At 52.7% G+C, this 17,633-nt stretch overlaps 1 protein-coding gene across 9 annotated transcripts in view; it reads left to right on the top strand.

The window, feature by feature from the left end:
* STX8 (syntaxin 8) overlaps positions 1-17,633 on the top strand; it is a 380,941-nt gene that overhangs the window by 322,715 nt on the left and 40,593 nt on the right. For 4 of the 9 annotated variants that reach the window (XR_013405821.1, XR_013405823.1, XR_013405822.1 and 1 more), the window contains exon 8: positions 8,078-8,210. Coding sequence is in view for 1 of the 9 variants with exons in the window: in NM_001265754.1 (NP_001252683.1) it covers positions 8,078-8,145 (68 nt within the window). In the remaining 8 variants the exon portion in view is untranslated. 9 annotated transcript variants of the gene reach the window in all.

Genomic DNA, 17,633 nt, shown 5'->3' with positions numbered 1-17,633 from the left:
CAGCTCAGGAGTCTGCTGTGAAAAGTCCGTTTGATCAGTGAGAATCAACTGGTTAATACATAAGCAAATGTCACCTATTGACAGGCACAACTGCCCAAAAAAAAAAAAAAAAAAAACTGTAGGAGTTGTCCCTAAGAAGTGTACTCTGTTCACCTTTAGAGGTTAGGAGCTACAGGCGGGTTGTCAGTTGGCCTAACTCTTGTGGTGTGAAAAGCGAGGCAAACAAAAAGAATATACTTTTTTTTTGTTTTTTGTTTTTGTTTTTGTTTTAAACAAAATCTTACTCTGTCACCCAGGCTGGAGTGCAGTGGCGCAATCTCAGCTCACTGCAACCTCCGCCTCCCGGGTTCAAGCGATTCTCCAGCCTCAGCTCACCAAGTAGCTGGGATTATAGGCACCTGCCATCACGCCCGGCTAATTTTTGCATTTTTTAGTAGAGACGGGGTTTTGCCATGTTGGCCAGGCTGGTCTCAAATCTCCTGACCTCAGGTGATCCACCCGCCTTGGCCTCCCAAAGTGCTGGGGTTACAGGTGTGAGCCACCACGCCTGACCAGAATATGCATTTTGGTTCAAGACAACCAAGAGTAATGGGCAGGTAAAGTGGCTTTCCTTGCAACAAAACCAGATATAAAGATTCCTGGATAAAGCGTCCTTCTTTATCCTCCTCCTTTCCCATCAGCCTACCCACCACGTTCCCCTGTAACTACAGGGCAAAAGTGGCCAACGCGGAGATCTGCTCACTCTCTCGAAAAGTCAGCCTCCAGATTTCTTTCCCCTCCTTCCCCTCCTCCTCCGTGTCAGTAAGCCCTGAGAGCTGTTACCTACACCCAACTTGTGGCAGGGGCGTTGGCCGTCCAAGCTCCGTATTTTGCTGGTTTCCAGCGTCTCACTGGAAAAAAGTATGGACCATGACTCCAGATGAACAATCTTCAGAAAACACCGTTCCTGAGAGACTGTGTTTAATATCCTTTCCCAGTTTGAAAAGGAGTTTGTTTTCTTACATCTTTTTTTAATTGCCATGAGCTGGACTTGTAAATATTGTAAGTGGTTGAGTAATACTCATCTGGTAAACTGACCAAAGGAAATGGACATTTTTTTCCACTCTTGGAACCCTGGCATCCCATGCCTGCCCCTGAAAGGGACTCTTGAGTTATTGGAAGGGAAAATACGCCTCGCCAGGTGCCAGCGGGCCCAGGGCAGGAGCTGAGTGAAGCGCAGAGAAACGATCTCGAAGTCGGGAGTCACACCAGGTGTTCTGTGCTAGGGCTGGGGGCAGAGAGCATTCATTGTTTGAGAAGTTGGCAGCCTCCCAGAAGTTCAACTGTCTTTCCTTGTTCTGAAATGTCAAACATTTCCTTAGCTGGGGGAATGGATGAGTAGACCCCCCTGAGGTTTAAGAACTATTCTGAGGCAGAATAAGTTAAGTTCTGCCTTTCACACGTGACCAAGTACGATGCGAGATCCCATGTCCCTCCAGCAGGAGGGTCGGCTGCGCCCCCAAAACTGGAGCCACCTTCCTACCTCAGAAGAGTCGCAGGCTCTTCCCTGCCTCTGCCTTTAGGAACCGTCAGACCCTTTGTGGTTATGTAGGGGGGAGTGTGTGTGTCTCTTTTTAATGGTGCCTGTTAGTGATACTTACTGAAATATTTGTAGATGACCTATGTCTGGGATTTGCTTCAAAATAATATGCAGGAGACAGGGAGCAGGTGAGGGTTTGCATAAAGCCAGACTGGCCATGAATGGATCCTTGTGAAAGCTGACAGATGGGCTCATCACCATTCCACGTGCCCTTCAGTCTGCTTTTGTATATGTTTAAAATTTTCCATCATAAAAGGTTAAGGAAGGGAAGGAGGGAGGGAGAAAGAAAGAGAAGAGGATGAAGAGAGAAGAAATTCTTTATCCCAGTGTTCCAGCCCCAGCGAGTCTGGGCCTCTCTCCCTGAAGGGACCCCACGCTGTCTCGAGTCAGGAGGCCTCCACTCAAGCTGCACTGGTGTAGGGAAGGGTTAGCGTGTGGGCAGAGGGGTCCTACCCACCTGGATTCCAATTCTAGTTCTTCCTCTTAGCAGCCAGAGGGCCTCAGGTAGGAGAGTTCACCTTCCAGAAGCTCAGCTTCCTCAGATATAAAACAGAGATGAGGGTTACTTACTGTGGAGAATTAAGCCAAGCAGTATACCCATAGCATTTAGCGCCAAACCTGGCACGCGTGACTGTTTCACGAACGGCGTGGCTCAGCTTTCCCTGGCTTCAAAGAGATCCCTGCTTACTCCTTCTGAAACATCCTTCAGAGGAGAGAAACGCCATTCAGCAAGGTGCCAGAGCTGGGATCACATTCCTAGAAAGCCAAACTTCTTAAAGAAAAAGGGATTGCCATGATAAGGTAGATAAACACCTTCTCTTTGACGCAAAGAATCCAAAAGACAGCAGTTGGCTTTTGCTTATCGCTGCCACCTGCCATCTGAAAACGACCTCCTCAGTTGACCCTCAGTATACACCGGTTTACTTAAGCCTGTTTAAAGTCTCCCGCTGTTTGCTCTGAAAGGGTTTGAAATTTAAAAACCTTATTTGTCATGGCTCTTAAAATCCCCCTTTCAATCTTTGGACAAGAACCCAGTTTATCACATCTTATCAGCTTACTGTCCAAGATGTCCGTCACTCAAGTTCATTTTCATTCATTCATTCATTCATTCATTCATTCATTTTGAAATGGAGTCTTGCTCTGTTGCCCAGGCTGGAGTGCAGTGGCACAATCTCGGCTCACCACAACCTCCACATCCCAGGTTCAAGTGATTCTCCTGCCTCAGCCTCCCAAGTAGCTAGGACTACAGGCGTGCACCACCACGCCTGGTTAATTTTTGTATTTTTAGTAGAGACTAAAAATCTGGTCTCAAACTCCTGACCTTATGATCCACCCACCTTGGACTCCCAAAGTGCTGGGATTACAGGCATGAGGCACTGCGCCTGGCCCATTTTCTTTTTTTTTTTTTTTTTTTTTTTTTGAGACGGAGTCTCGCTCTGTCGCCCAAGCTGGAGTGCAGTGGCCGAATCTCAGTTCACTGCAAGCTCCGCCTCCCGGGTTCACGCCATTCTCCTGCCTCAGCCTCCTGAGTAGCTGGGACTACAGGCGCCCGCCACCTCGCTCGGCTAATTTTTTGTATTTTTTTAGTAGAGACGGGGTTTCACCGGGTTAGCCAGGATGGTCTCGATCTCCTGACCTTGTGATCCGCCCGTCTCGGCCTCCCAAAGTGCTGGGATTACAGGCTTGAGCCACTGCGCCCGGCCCCATTTTCATTTTTTATAGATACTGTGTGCCCTGTCATGCCTTTACTGGGGCGTAATTTGTCTAATTTACAGTATCTGTGGTAGAAAAATTAGCAGCTTAAGCACCACTGTATTAATAATAGTTCCAATAGACCCACCCACCGTGTGCTAAAACCGTACTCTGGAAGGTCTCTGCAGCTCTCCTGCAGAAGAGCGTTCTTCTGTCTTCTTCTCTCTGCAGTATTGTGGGTTGGCATTGACCACTTTTTGAATGTTCTTGCACATTCGCCTTCTTGCCACGTTTTCTCAGCTTCTCCCTCTCTGCTGACCACTCCTTCTGTGCGTCTCTTGTCTCTTCTTATCCCTTCCAAAAATTCAACACATTTACTCATTTGTCTTATACACACACACACACACACACACACACACACACACACACACACACACACACACACACACACGGTGTGTTTTCCTCTTTCCTGTGCCAGGGCTCTGTTCTAGGTACGGCGGATATGGCAGTGAACGAGAACCCACAGTCCCTGGTGTAGACGTTCATGTGCCCAAGAGGACAGTCAGTAACTGAGTATCTAAATGATGATTCAAGGCCAGGCGCGGTGGCTCACACCTATAATCCCAGTACTTTGGGAGGCTGAGGAAGGCAAATCACTTGAGGTCAGGAGTTCGAGACCAGCCTGGCCAACACGGTGAAACCTGTCTCTACTAAAAATACAAAAATTAGCCGGGCATGGTGGGTGGGCACCTGTAATCCCCGCTACGTGGGAAGCTGAAGCAGGAGAATTGCTTGAACCTGGGAGGCGGAGGCTGCAGTGAGCCAAGATCGCACCACTGCACTCCAGCCTGGACGACAAAGTGAGACTCCATCTCAAAGAAAAAAAAAAAAAACAAGATTTAATGAGGGTTACCATGGAGACTTAGGGGGGGCAAAGGGGGCACAGGTAACTGGAGGACAACAAAGAGTTCCTTGGGAAAGTGCCACTGAGTTTGGGGGATTAACTAGACCAAGAGTGGGGAGCTCCTGGATGGAAAGGATAGCGCGTGTCGAAGCCGGGAGGCAGGGCCCCTACCTTCCGCATCGGCCTGCCAGGGGCTCCGAAGACAGTCAGGATAGCCCAAGCCCAGTGCGCAGTGTGCGGCCGCAGGGTTGCTTGGTTAGGTTGTACAGAACCCCCTTGGACATTGTAAAGTTTGGATCTCAATTTCAGCCACTGGAGGATTTAAGCAAGGAGGTGGCCTGATCCGCTTTACATTTTGAAAAGCTTGCTGTAGCCCCATCATGGAGCCGGGACCGAGGAAAGCTGTCCCTCACTGCGGGGAGCCAAATCAGGGATGGCAGTGACTGTGGATGCCTTGAGGCCTCTTCCCTTGGACTTCACGCTCGGGGTGTACGAACTAAAACCAGATGTGTGTTTTCCTCTTCCCAATCCGTTGTTGTTCTTGATCTCTTCTTGTCACTTGTTCCGCTGTTCTCATAATCACCCTGATTTGACAATTCACGGTCATTCGTATGGGCCTCTGCTCCGGGTCGTCAGAGCCTCAGTGTGGAGCCTGCCTTGCTGCAGAGAGCTTCTGGGCCCAAGTGTCCTCCCAACTGTGATCCCACCGGAGCCTCAGGAGCAGTACCTCTTCCTAAAACACCTCTCATCCTCTCCCTCATCTCCTCAGCTGCCGGCCCCTCCCTCTCATCTTAGGGTGAGCCCAGGCCCTGGAGTGCCAGGGATTGCCCCCTCCACCCATCCCCGCCTGTGCCTGCCTCCTCATTCCCATTATCTTCTGCTGTTGTGCAGCGTAAACCTTCACCCAGCCAGGACCAAGTTGTCGGCCAAACACCACACAGGCACCAGAATAACCGAGAACTAGTGATGGTCCTGCCCAGGGGAGCTTTTGGTCAACCTGAAGATGTTTCTGGAGCAGAAATCAGTGAAAAGATTTGTTCTTCTGCTTCTGGCAAGAAGATAGACTAAGATATTCTCACATACACACACATACACACAGACACACACCTAACCCTACCTTCTCGCTGCAAGCATCTTGAAATGTTAGGTAAAATAGCGTAACACCACCCACAAATGTTAATGCAGAACTGAATTTACAAGGAAGAAAGACAATCCCTAGACGAAAGAAACGAAGAGCGCATTGAAAGCCAGCGCCTAAGTGGACGAACTGATGCTGCAGATGGGCCATTATCAGTCACCGTGATGGAGAGCAGGAGCTAGCAAGCCTCTGGAAGAGGCCAGGTCGTAAACGGTTTAGGCTGTGCAGACCACAGACGGTGTCACATCTTCTTTTACTTTTTTGGCAGCCCTCCACAAATATAAAAACCATCGTTAGCTCATGGGTTGCACAAAAAGCACACCTAGATTTGGCCCATGAACCAAAGCTGGCAGAGCCTTGAGGTAGACTAGGCTGAGGTTTTCGCCTACAGGAAGACGGGGAGAAACCCTGGGCCCCCGAGAGAAGCGTCTCTCAATAGATTGGATCATCAGAGAAAGAGCCCATATTAGACAAATTCAACCACAGTCACAGGTAGATAACAAAGTAGCTTGCTGTACTTTTTTTTTTTCTTCTTTTCTTTTTTTCTTTTTTTTCAAGACAGAGTTTTGCTGCTGTTACACAGGCTGGAGTGCAGTGGTGGGATCTCAGCTGGCTGCAACCTCCGCCTCCCAGGTTCAACAATTCTCCTCCCTCAGCCTCCCGAGTAGCTGGGATTACAGGCGCCTACCACCACACCTGGCTAATATTATATATATATATATATATATATATATATATATATATATATATGTATTTTGTTTGTTTGTTCTTGTTTTTGTTTTTTGAGACAGAGTCTCGCTCTGTCGCCCAGGCTGGAGTGCAGTGGCACTATCTCGGCTCACTGCAAGCTCCGCCTCCCGGGTTAACGCCATTCTCCTGCCTCAGCCTCCTGAGTAGCTGGGACTACAGGTGCCCACCACCATGCCCGGTTAATTTTTTGTATTTTTAGTAGAGATGGGGTTTCACTGTGTTAGCCAGGATGGTCTCAATCTCCTGACCTCGTGATCCGCCCACCTTGGCCTCCCAAAGTGCTGGGATTACAGGCATGAGCCACCGCACCTGGCCTATTTTTTAAATATATTTTTAGTAGAGATGGGGTTTCACCATGTTGGCCAGGCTGGTCTCGAACTCCTGACCTCAGATGATCCGTCCGCCTCAGCCTCCCACAGTGCTGGGATTACAGGCGTGAGCCACCGCACCCAGCCACTTGCCATACCTTTTTAAGTCTTCTCCATATTCAAAACCATGATAAAGTGCCTCCATGGGTTGAGCTTAAGATTGATACGACCTGATCCACACTGAACCCTGAGGATCTGGGGAGGGGATTCAGGAAGTCTGTAAACTTGGACAGAAAAGCAAATTGCACTCTTATTTTCACAAATGGCTAATTGAAACAGCATTTTCTTTGCTCATGAATGTATGCCACAGACTACAGTAGTGTTGAGCAGTCCTGTTGGCCACGCAACCACGTGACCCTGCACACGTGGCTCTCCCTGTTACTTTCTGAAGCATTTTCATGGACCTCTCCTCCTCTGCTACCCACCTCCCTCGTGGGGCCTTGGCAGGTCAAGGACTCTTCAGTGAGCAAACTTTTCTTGAGTGCTTGCTTTGTAGTAGGCGCTCCCCATCTGTGTTACGCTGCACCTTGTCTCCGCTGGTACCTGGCGCGTGGTTAAGCACTCACTGTTAAATACTAGGCAAGCGAACGCGGGAGACAGTGAGCTCACTGCACTAAGTGAGGGCTGTGTTCACTGGGGCCCACTTCATCAGCATCAGGTGAAGGAACAGGCAATGGTCAGTCCAGGCGCACGACCCAGAGGAAGCAGGGCAGGGCCGGCAGGCAGAGCGGGACCCAGCGTGGGCTGGCGGGGAGGGCCCGTGCTCTCCAGCCAAAAACGTCAGGAAATGAAACTAGCAAATACTAGCAGAAAAAGTGTGTATTAAAGCAAGCACCTCTATCTGTGAATATTTGTAGAAATGGGTGACTTAAGGATCTTAGACTCAAGACAAGGTGAAGCCATGTGGAGAATGGAGAAATGGGTTCTAGAAAGTTCTCCTGGCCGGGCGCGGTGGCTCAAGCCTGTAATCCCAGCACTTTGGGAGACCGAGACGGGCGGATCACGAGGTCAGGAGATCGAGACCATCCTGGCTAACACGGTGAAACCCCGTCTCTACTAAAAAATACAAAAAACTAGCCGGGCGAGGTGGCGGGCGCCTGTAGTCCCAGCTACTCGGGAGGCTGAGGCAGGAGAATGGCGTAAACCCGGGAGGCGGAGCTTGCAGTGAGCCGAGATCGCGCCACCGCACTCCAGCCTGGGTGACAGAGCCAGACTCCGTCTCAAAAAAAAAAAAAAAAAAGTTCTCCTAAGCCCTTGGCCTTATCAATGCGTCATCAATGCATAAACTGATTGGGTAGCAAGGGTGACTGTTGTGAGCAGCTTTTGCCCTCCCCTGTGGTCCACGGTGTTCACAGATGCTAGGGTTGTACACAGAGTTAGGGGCATAGCAGGCACCCCGTCCTGGCCTGAGTGCTGCCTGGGGAGGCCTGGCCACACCCAGGCCCCTGCCTTCTGCACTCACCATCCTGCAAAACCAGAGCTGTGCAGCAGCAGCGCCCCAGGCCGCCGACCACCCCTCTCCGCCTCGTACAAGCCGAAGGTTCAGAGGGAACTGCATCCCTCTGACTCTCTGCAGACACTCAGAATGTGTGAAGCTTTTCTGGCAGGAATCATTAAAAGTAGTATTTTCTGCTCCTCTTTTTCAGGGATGATCATGGTGATTTTACTGCTGCTCGTGGCTATCGTGGTGGTTGCGGTCTGGCCGACTAATTGATGGCAGTAAAGAGACCACCAGCTGTGACGCCTGCCAATGACAGATACAAGCCCAGCACCCTTTTGGTACGCAAAACCTGCTCTCAATAAATTCCCCCAAAGCTCCGACCCCTTGTGCATTGCTTCAGTAAAGACTTAAAGCTCTGGCCGGGCGCGGTGGCTCACGCCTGTAATCCCAGCACTTTGGGAGGCCGAGGCGGGTGGATCACCTGAGGTCAGGAGTTCGAGACCAGCCTGACCAACATGGAGAAACCCCGTCTCTACTAAAGATACAAAAAAAAGTAGCTGGGCGTGGTGGCGGGCACCTGTAATCCCAGCTACTCGGGAGGGCGAGGCAGGAGAATTGCTTGAACCCAAGAGGTGGACCATTGCACTCCAGCCTGGGCACCAGAGCAATACTCCGTCTCAAAAAAGAAAAATAAAGCAAAGACTGAAAGCTCTGGAGAGCTGCCTAGAGCACCGGGCCCAGCGTGGCCCTTTGGGTTTTGACTTGGGTCATTTTGGTGCTGGCCAGAGGTCCCTTGGGGTCCCCTGCCTCATGGCGGCCAGTGGTTTCTGGCCACCCCGCAGTCCTCTGGGCATCCTGAGGCCACTGGATTAATAGGCAGTTTGAAACCTTGACGTCCGGCCTGCTTGTGGAAGCCACGTGTCTGTGCAGGAAATGGGTGTACATTCAAGGCCACGTGTGTCCAGGTAGTGGGGAAGGAGTGAGGTGAGGGCTGTGTCTGAGCGTGGAACCACAACCCTGCTGCCCTGCCCCACCCGAGTCACCCCGCCAGGCTCAGCACTCCTCCTAGGGGTGCCAGCCGCCACTTCACAGAAATATTCCTTTGGGAACTGCCATTGGCCCCGGAAGCACCTTCTTTTTCATTTCCTTGGTGACAATCAACTCTCATCTTCCAGGGCTGACACATCTTTATAAGCAGCCGGGATCAAGTCTGTGGAATAAGGCAGGTGGGGCAGGAGGTGGTCACACTGGAAAGCACTGTGGAGGGTTCAGAGGGATGAGATTGCAAAGTCAGGAGAACACGCTGTTACCTGGCGCCTCGCCTGGCTCCGACAGCCCCGTGTGTGTTCGCGCAGCGCATGTGTACGTGTGTGTGTGTCTCAGAAAGGGCAGACAGATGGGGCAGGCCTGCGGAAGACGCCAGGCCCATGGACGGCTGAGTTCGTGTTAGCAGGGGTCAGGGGGCCAAGCACCTTGTGCTCTCTCTTATCCGCGTAGAAAGCAGGCTGGGCCAGCTGGCCTTGCTCTGCCCTCCCTGACGAAAGGGGAAGGAATTAGGGTTGATGATGGGTGATTTCCAAAGCACAAGATTTCACTGAGAAGAAGGTAGGGGATTCAGAGTTTCTGGTGGATTTGCTCAAAAGGGCATGACCTGAAACCCCCCGTGGACAGAGACACCAGAGAGAGCGCCACGTGTAGCCTGGTGTAATGTCATTTCCTAGGGACTGGGGGCTCCAGGGGTCCCGGGAAGACCTAGGGTCTGGGGGCCCAGACACCTGCCCAGCTCTGACCCCCGCAGACAGGAAAGCCACCGACCGTGGTCTCTCTGGCAAAGGACAAGGGAGCTTTGGAAGCTCTCACGCCACAGGGACATGTGCGGCCCAGAAGCACACCCATTGGCTCTGCTCACAGCTCACTGGCCAGAACTCGTCACCTGGCCTGCTTCACCATGAGGGGACCAGGAAATGTCTGGAAGGCCAAGAGCCTGAAATATGCAGTGAATGACCCTAATGACAACCACACCACTTACCAGCTCAGAGACCACGGGCAAGTTACCTTCCTCTGCCTCTGCTTCCTTGTCTAGGGCATGGAGATGAGGTGTCCTTCCTATTCACAGGGTTGCTGTGAGGACAGAGTGAGTTGGCACACACAAGCACAGAGCGCCCTGCTTGGCTCCGCTGAAAGAAAGTTCCTTCTGGCTGAGGCGGGCAGATCACCTGAGGTCGGGAGTTCGAGACCAGCCTGACCAACATGGAGAAACCCCATCTCTATCTCTACTAAAAATACAAAATTAGCTGGGCGTGGTGGCGCACGCCTGTAATCCCAGCTACTCAGGAGGCTGAGGCAGGAGAATCGCTTGTACCGGGGAAGCGGAGATGGCGGTGAGCTGAGATCGCGCCATTGCACTCCAGCCTGGGCAACAAGAGCGAAACTCCATCTCAAAGAAAAAAAAGAAGTTTCTTCCCCAACCCAAGCCTAAGCCCAGTGGGCCAGATGCTTCCAAGTCTACATCCTGGGGATCCTGCCACATGCTTCCACCTAGTGCAATAGGACGGACTGTTGTGAGGATGTGAGCGTGCACCAGGGCCCAGGAGAACCGCTCTCCTGCCTCTACAGAGCCTGATCCCTGCTTCCAGGAGCTGCCAACACATGCAGACCCAGGCTAGCCTTGGGATGTCGAGGCCCTTGAAGCAGAGTTAGAAGAATGAAATGGGCTGCGTCGATACAGGAGGTGCGAAGGGCTGAGAGGATAAAGAGCAGAGGCAACAGTGAGGATGAGCCATACCACCGGGGACCTGGATTGTCGCAGGAAGAAGGAGGAAGGGAAGCGGGCCTGTTGTAGGTGCATGTGTTCCTGAAGGACAGGAGCCACGCTGGACAGAGGACCAAGGGCTTCTGGCTGGTAAGTCGCCCTGGGATGCGCCTCCTCGTCGGGGTGGGGTGGTTGCTAACGGATCATCCAACAGCAGATCAAGAATCTGTAGTGCCTCATCTTCCAGTCTTGCGCGAAACCCCAAATCTCTACAAACAGCGTCTCCTTGGAGGGAGCCCCCAACTTTGGGGCTCAGGGGAGGCGGCATTGACAGTCTGTTTGACTTTCTCACCTCCTCTTGACTTGCTCAGCACGGAGCCCCGGCAACTCGTGGGGGCGTCTTTGAACCAGAGCCACAGAGTCCTGGCTCAGTCAGACTGAAAGGCCTTTTCAAGCAAAACACTGAGCCGATGTCTGCACACAGCGGCTTCTGTTCTTTTGGCTGAATGGGCTCTAGGCCCGACCCCAGCAGTGCTAGCTGTGTGACCCTGGACAAGTTACTTCACTTCTCTGGACCCACAGGCAGGGCAGGGCAGATAAAAAGCTACCCAGTAGGTTAGAATGCACGGACCTGCCCTCCAGGCTTTGGGCAGCGCAGGCCACACAGGGTGGCAATGGGCCAGGCAGGAAAACCCCGGCTCCCCTTTGCCTTCCTCAAGGGGTGGGTGACATATGAGACTCCCACCCCAAGCAGGCCAGAAGTGGCAAGCATACCCAAGTGGCTGGGATGCGTCCCTTTTGGGGATTTGATGCCTCAAGAGCCACCCTAGAGAGCGTGGCTAATGTAAAGATGGCATTTTCAAGCATGGTTTGAAAGGGTTGGCTTTTCCCCCCTCAAAGCTGCCAGGACCACAGTCCTGGGTGACCCACAGTGAGTGCTTTGGAGTTGGCTGGGCAAGCCTAAAGCCCTCTCTCCAAGCATAGAGAAGAAAGGCAAGGCAGGGCCTTAGTAGCCACCAACCTCGGGTGCCTTTTCAATGAAAAGAAACGTGACTAAAATAACAGTGTAAGTACTGTTTAACTTAACCGATTATTAATTATAAGCATTTTAACTCTTGATACCATATAAAGAAATCCAGATACCTGGGTACAGCTGGTCCTTCTGTTCCATTTAAACTTCATTTTTATTAGTAACTGTAACTAAACCTTAGTTATCATTAGCCCCAGGGTGGATAGCTCCTTTCCAAACCCGCAGGGCCCCCGCCTGGGCACGGCCTCCACCAGTCATTTGTGACTTTGATAGGGAAAATTCTTTCTCTGCTGCCTGCAGCCTTCGGCCTGGCTGGGATTGGGCTTTTTCCATGAGCTAGATCCCTGAAACTCTCCTTCTACATGGCTGATGCAGGTTCCCGATGGCCCCTCTTCAAAAACTGCTGGCAGTTCGAGACCAGCCTGGCCAACATGGTGAAAATACAAAAAATTAGCTGGGTGTGGTGGCACGCACCTGTAATCCCAGCTACTCAAGAGGCTGAGGCGGGAGAATCACTTGAACCCAGGAGGCAGAGGTTGCACTGAGCCAAGATCGTGCCACTACACTCCAGCCTAGGTGACAGAGGGAAACTCTGTCTCAAGAACAAAATAAAACACAAAATAAAACCTGCGAGGCTCCCTCCTGACTAGTCAGAGAGAACTGCTGGCTGGCCAAACAGCTGCATTGTTCCTCCTAGTCAGGAAAGAGTGCCTTAGCCTCCTTAGAATTGTATGCCCTGCTTCTTGAGGTTCACAGTGACACTGACATCTTAAGCAGAGACTAGTTAAGGATCATCTCTTAGCTACTTGGATTTTCTAACCCAGCCTTGTTGAAATTAAGTGGGGTTTTGCCCCTTATTTTAAAAAGGGGGCCAAGACCCATCTTTCCTCCGATTGCTTCCTACAATTTCACAGACTTCCTCCCAACTCCATGTCAATAACAAAAGACACTGACCTCTTTCCAGAAGGGACTTGCCGTCCCGCTGAGGCTCCAGTCAGATAAAGCAGGCGTGTAATCCGTCCATATCCTCTATTTCTTACTGGCTCCGTTATTCTTTTCATTCCCCATTTTTCTTGGCCTGTTTCTTATGTGTCTTTATTTAGTTTTAAGACGAGTGGAGAAAGAGATGTCTGTTCAACAAAATCTGAAACCGAGGGGTGTGTCTGCCACGAGTGGGCATCCCATGCCAGGGCGCTGTCTCTGAGAGGCGGAGCGGGAATGGGCAGGGGAGAGCCTTATGAATGAGTGAGGCTCCCCAATCGCAGCTCGGATGGCTGGGCAGGCCCCACGAAGCCCTGACACTCGCAGGGCTCTGACGTACCTGCCCGCCCACCATCAGGCATTTTTTAATGGATGGCACTGGCTTCTGGGTCCCTGATGGCGATCACCCAGCTTCCTTGTGACTCAGCATTCCCGTCTCTAAAATGGGCTTTTCCCACTACCTTGGGCCAGTCCTTAGCAGCAACCCAGCTTATTTCCTGCATTGAGTTTTGGCAGATGCCCTCTCTCCCCAACTAGAGCATAATGTCCTGGAAGGCAGAGGGGCTGGTGACAGTACATGTTCTAATGTGTCTCTGAGCAACAGTGTGTTTCCTTCTGGCCTTGGGCCTGGGGCTGCAGCCACCCTCACACGGCCTGACTGTGGTGGCGTCCCAAAGGAAACGCGGGCTCTCAGACACACACCTTTTTAAATTTTTTTTTTTTTTTAGTGGACAGAAAAAAGCCACATCATGAAAGTCCTTGAGAACTGGACCCTTGACCTAAAAGGACGAAAGCTGAGAATGAAACTGCCTCAAGTGCATCACAGGCCTCTTAGTCCAGTCTCTCGGTGGGTCTTAAATGCCACCAGTGGCCCCGCTGGCCCTGGGGACCACCGGAGACCCCTGAAAAGGCTTGTGTTTCTCCTTAGCCTGTCTGACCAGCTGAGACCTGGATCTCATCCCTGCCCACCCGCTGTCAGGCACTGTCATTTCAGCAGGGACTTACACCTGAGACTGGGACACCCAGAGACCACTCATGTATCTACCTGCCCTGGCTTTGACCCCAGGCTCTGACAGCCCAGCTCCCTTCCGCAGAGCCAGACCCCCGAGGCGGCAGGGCTGGCCCTGTTTCTTCCTGAGCAGAAGCGAATGGCATCTCCAGTCAGCTCGCTCACAGCAGCGAAGGGGGCTCTCCATACCTTCCAAGGAAGGGCCTGTTGAGCCTGCGTTGCTGAGGGGCTAGACCGGGCCCATTGCTGAGGCTTGCCTTCAAAACAGCTGGGTGCAGAAATTATAGCTTCCTGGTGACGATCGGCCCCACTTTTCATGGCAACACAATATGTTCCTAATGACTGAATTGTTTGTTTAATAAAGAAATCACAACCATTTGGAGGTTTAAATATAGCCTCTCAGAAACCAAGTGAGCTCAGCTCTTGGTGGCTGCGTGATGCTGGCACTGGCCCAGTCTCTGCACCGCACGAAGCCTTTAGCAATCGCTTGGAAAAAAATATTTTGCAAGATCTCTTTCACGAACCCTGCTGTAGTTTCTTGAGTCTACTTGGCTTTCATAGAAGCGGCCAGTTATGTAAAAGTCAGAAACGACCTGCAGGTTCTGAATCAAATGGAGAGGGTCAAAGGTGGCTCTCCGCCCCGGGGGTTGCAGGCAGGGCAAAGTGGAAAGGGACCCCTTTCCCTTCTCTCCGTCCTGGAACTCCAGGGAATGGCAAGGATGGGTCCCTGGAGTGGGGTCCTGCAGCCTGCAATAGACTGTCCCATTCCAGAGCCTTTTAGTTCAAAACAGCATTCACGGCCAGCAAGCCCCTGGGACATTCCAAGCAAAACTGCTCTTTTCCTGCCTTTGAGGGGGTTAGCGCTCTGTCTCTGAGGCTTTGGGTAAAACCCGGGCTCTGACTTGCCAGGGAGTTCTTCGGCCTGAAGCCATAGTCCTCAAACTCCATCCTTCCCCTACCTCCCCACACACCCGCCACCCACAGCCCAGGCCACCAATCAAGACTGCGAGACGGCACAGTGTACAAGAGTTTATTTAATGATATCTGAATTTAGTTCTATCATGTGAGGCCCACATTACAAGTTCCATCTGGGTCCATTACAACTCTAACCACCGCCCCCCCCCGCCCAAAAAAAAGGAAAGAAACTTAAAAAAAAAATCCACAACTTTTTCCATGTCATTAAATATATTCATATATAATAACCATAATATATTAGTATGCATCGGAAAGGGATATTGACGCAAACAATACGTCGTGGTCACAACTAAACATTTACAATTCTGAGTGAACAGAAATCCAAAACACAGGAGGGGGCCGAGGGAGGAGGGGAAGTGCATTTGGGAGGAGGGAATGGGAAGAAACGTCCAATGTCGGGACTGGTTTGGCTTTTGGCAGGGGGCGAGACCCCACAAGTACACATTTTGATCCCCCCGGGTGTGCCGTGGCTGTGGCCCACAGGAATGACTTGTCCATGGACCATGGCCCAGTGGCCCCATCAATGGGTCTAGTCTGTCCACGCTCTGGGCTTCAAGGGGGCGTCCTTTAACTGTTGAGAGCCTAAGCATCTTTCACTTTCCTGAAGGTAGGAACCATTCCCCAGTCCCTTAGGGTCTCTTCTTGAGTTCAGTCTCATTCCAACCTGGGGCAACTCCAAGAAAGTCCGTACCCTTCTCCAGCATGCCGCGAATAAGGCAGAGTTCCAGGGCCTTGGAGCAGCTCCCAGCCTCCCTGGGCTGTGACCCCAGGTGTCCATCCCTCCCACCTAGAGGCCCCTGGGGATGCTGCCTCCTGCCCTGCTTTCCAAGGACAGATGCAGTGGGCAGAGACCAGCCAGCAGGTGAATCCCAGGGGCAGCTCTATGTCCTCCCCCGCAAATCTCCGGCATTACTGCGCGTCCGCAGAGCAGGCGGCTGTCAGGGACACCAGACCACCCAGCTGCTAAGAAAAAGGACAGCTGGGGAAGCCGTTTCAAAAACAAAGACTAATCTGGTATGTTTTTCTTCAAACACCTACATAGCACAATTCTGGTTAATACACTCTTCAAAATCTAGTTCCGTTTTACATCCCTTCCTAACTGTACAAACCGGAACACCTCAGTTCCCATTTCCCTCTGCTCCTAGGCGTGGGGCTCAGGAGTGGAGGACCGCAGAGGCCGGGGATTGCAGTCGGGAGTGGTGGGCTGGGTTCGGGCTGGGTGCGTGGATAGGAAAGGCAGCTCGTGATGACCATACAACCCCAACCATGACCTGGCCCCTAGCCTGGTGAATCTGGTCACCCTGACGCATTCCCCAAGGGCCAGGCCACTGGGTGGACAGCCTGTGGCCTTTGGGGTGCTGAGCTGAAGGGAGGGGCGGGACACTGGCTGAATTTTCCACAAGATGCCTTGTTGCTTGGCGCGTCGCTGGCTCCGTTGCTGACGGGGCCTCAGAAACCACAAGTGCAAGCCCCTCACAGGACACCGGTGAGACCCAGACCCAGGGTGGGATATCGTGGGCCTGCCACAGCCTTTCTGGGCAGGGTGAAGAAACCACACTGGCATAGACAGAAACAGGACAACCGCCCCAGCAGCGTAGTGCCTTGTGATGCCAATGGCACCCAGCAGACCACCTGGGCATCCGAGGGGCACTGACAGCTTGGAGAGGGGCCCTGTCTTGCAGCCTTAGGCTGAATTCAGGGAAGCCAAATGCCCCTTCCCCGGGCAGGTCTGTCTGCTCCCTGCCCCTGAGGCACCTCTGCCAGTCTGTCCTGGAGTCTCTCCAACCACCCCGAGGCAGCCACAACACCTTTCTACCACCTCTTCAGAGCAGCCAAGGCCTGCCTTCCTGGAACCTGGAGCTGCCATGTGGCAAGTCCGTCCCTGTGTCCCCCACCACTTTTCTGCCCCCTCTGAAGATGTGATAGTCCCCATGCCCTACCCCACCCCGGGCTCCTGTTCTCCAGCCCAGATGCCAGTGTCCTCAAGAGGCAGTGGCGAGGGGCTCAGTGGTCACTCCCCCAAAAGCACCTCCCGGGATGCACAGGGATTGGGCGGGTGGGCTGCAGAGCTGGAGTGCGGTGAGGGCCAGCGTGGCCCCGGGTCAGAAAGTCGGGCTCTGGAGTCTGAGCCCCAGTCCTGCCACCAATTTGCAGCATGACCTTGGGCACGTGTACTCCAGTCTCCTTGCTGGCGACAACGGGTCCCTGTCCCACAGGGTTGTCATGAGTACAAGCTGGGAGCATGTGGGTAAAGTGCCTGGCTGCCCAATAAATGGCAGCCGTGATGCGGGCAGAAGCGGGGAAGGCAGAGGGAAGCCACACCACCGGGGGCCGAGCTTCATACTTGGTATGACCCTTTTGAACAGCCAAACTCTGGCCGGGAAAGTGAAACCAATTTCCTGACTGTGAGGGGAGCCAGGCCTCTAATTCAGTGCGCCGGGTGTGAGGATGTGGGCCAGAGGCCCTGGCAGTGCACAGAGCCCAGAAAGGCGGGGAGCCAGGAGGCCCGAGGGCACAGGAATGGACCCGGTGTGAGGAGGTCGGAACAAAAGGGGCTGCCTGCTTGAGGACAGTGTCTCTAGGAGATTTTGGAAGGAGGGCTGGGGCACAGTGGAGGGCACGGGCAGACTCCACAAAGAGGCTGGCTGGAAAGGTATGGTTGTCAAGGTGTGGCCCAGACCAAACCAAGACAGCTGTAGGGGCAGGCCCGGCAGCCTCTGTGCCTTTCCTTGGAGAAGCCAGCATGGCCTCCTTGGCCCCCAGGAACCTGGTCATTCCTGCACCCCCGCCCACCCATGGCTCAGGCACTCTGGTACCTCGCTGAGCCAGCAAACCCCATCCCAGCTCAAGCAAGCCCCCTGCCCCAAGCCAGGCCCAAATGCCTTCGCAGCCTGCAGATTCCAAGCCCATTCAGGCCCTTTCCAGCTGTTGACATTGCTGAGGGGCCTTGCGGGAGCTGATGTCATTACATAAATAGTGTCACTGCCGTAAACCCAGCCAGTGCCCCTTCCCCC

This window comes from Macaca mulatta, chromosome 16 (assembly GCF_049350105.2).
Source record: "Macaca mulatta isolate MMU2019108-1 chromosome 16, T2T-MMU8v2.0, whole genome shotgun sequence".
Classification (NCBI taxonomy): Eukaryota; Metazoa; Chordata; class Mammalia; order Primates; family Cercopithecidae; genus Macaca; species Macaca mulatta.
This window is presented reverse-complemented; position numbering and strand designations above follow the sequence as displayed.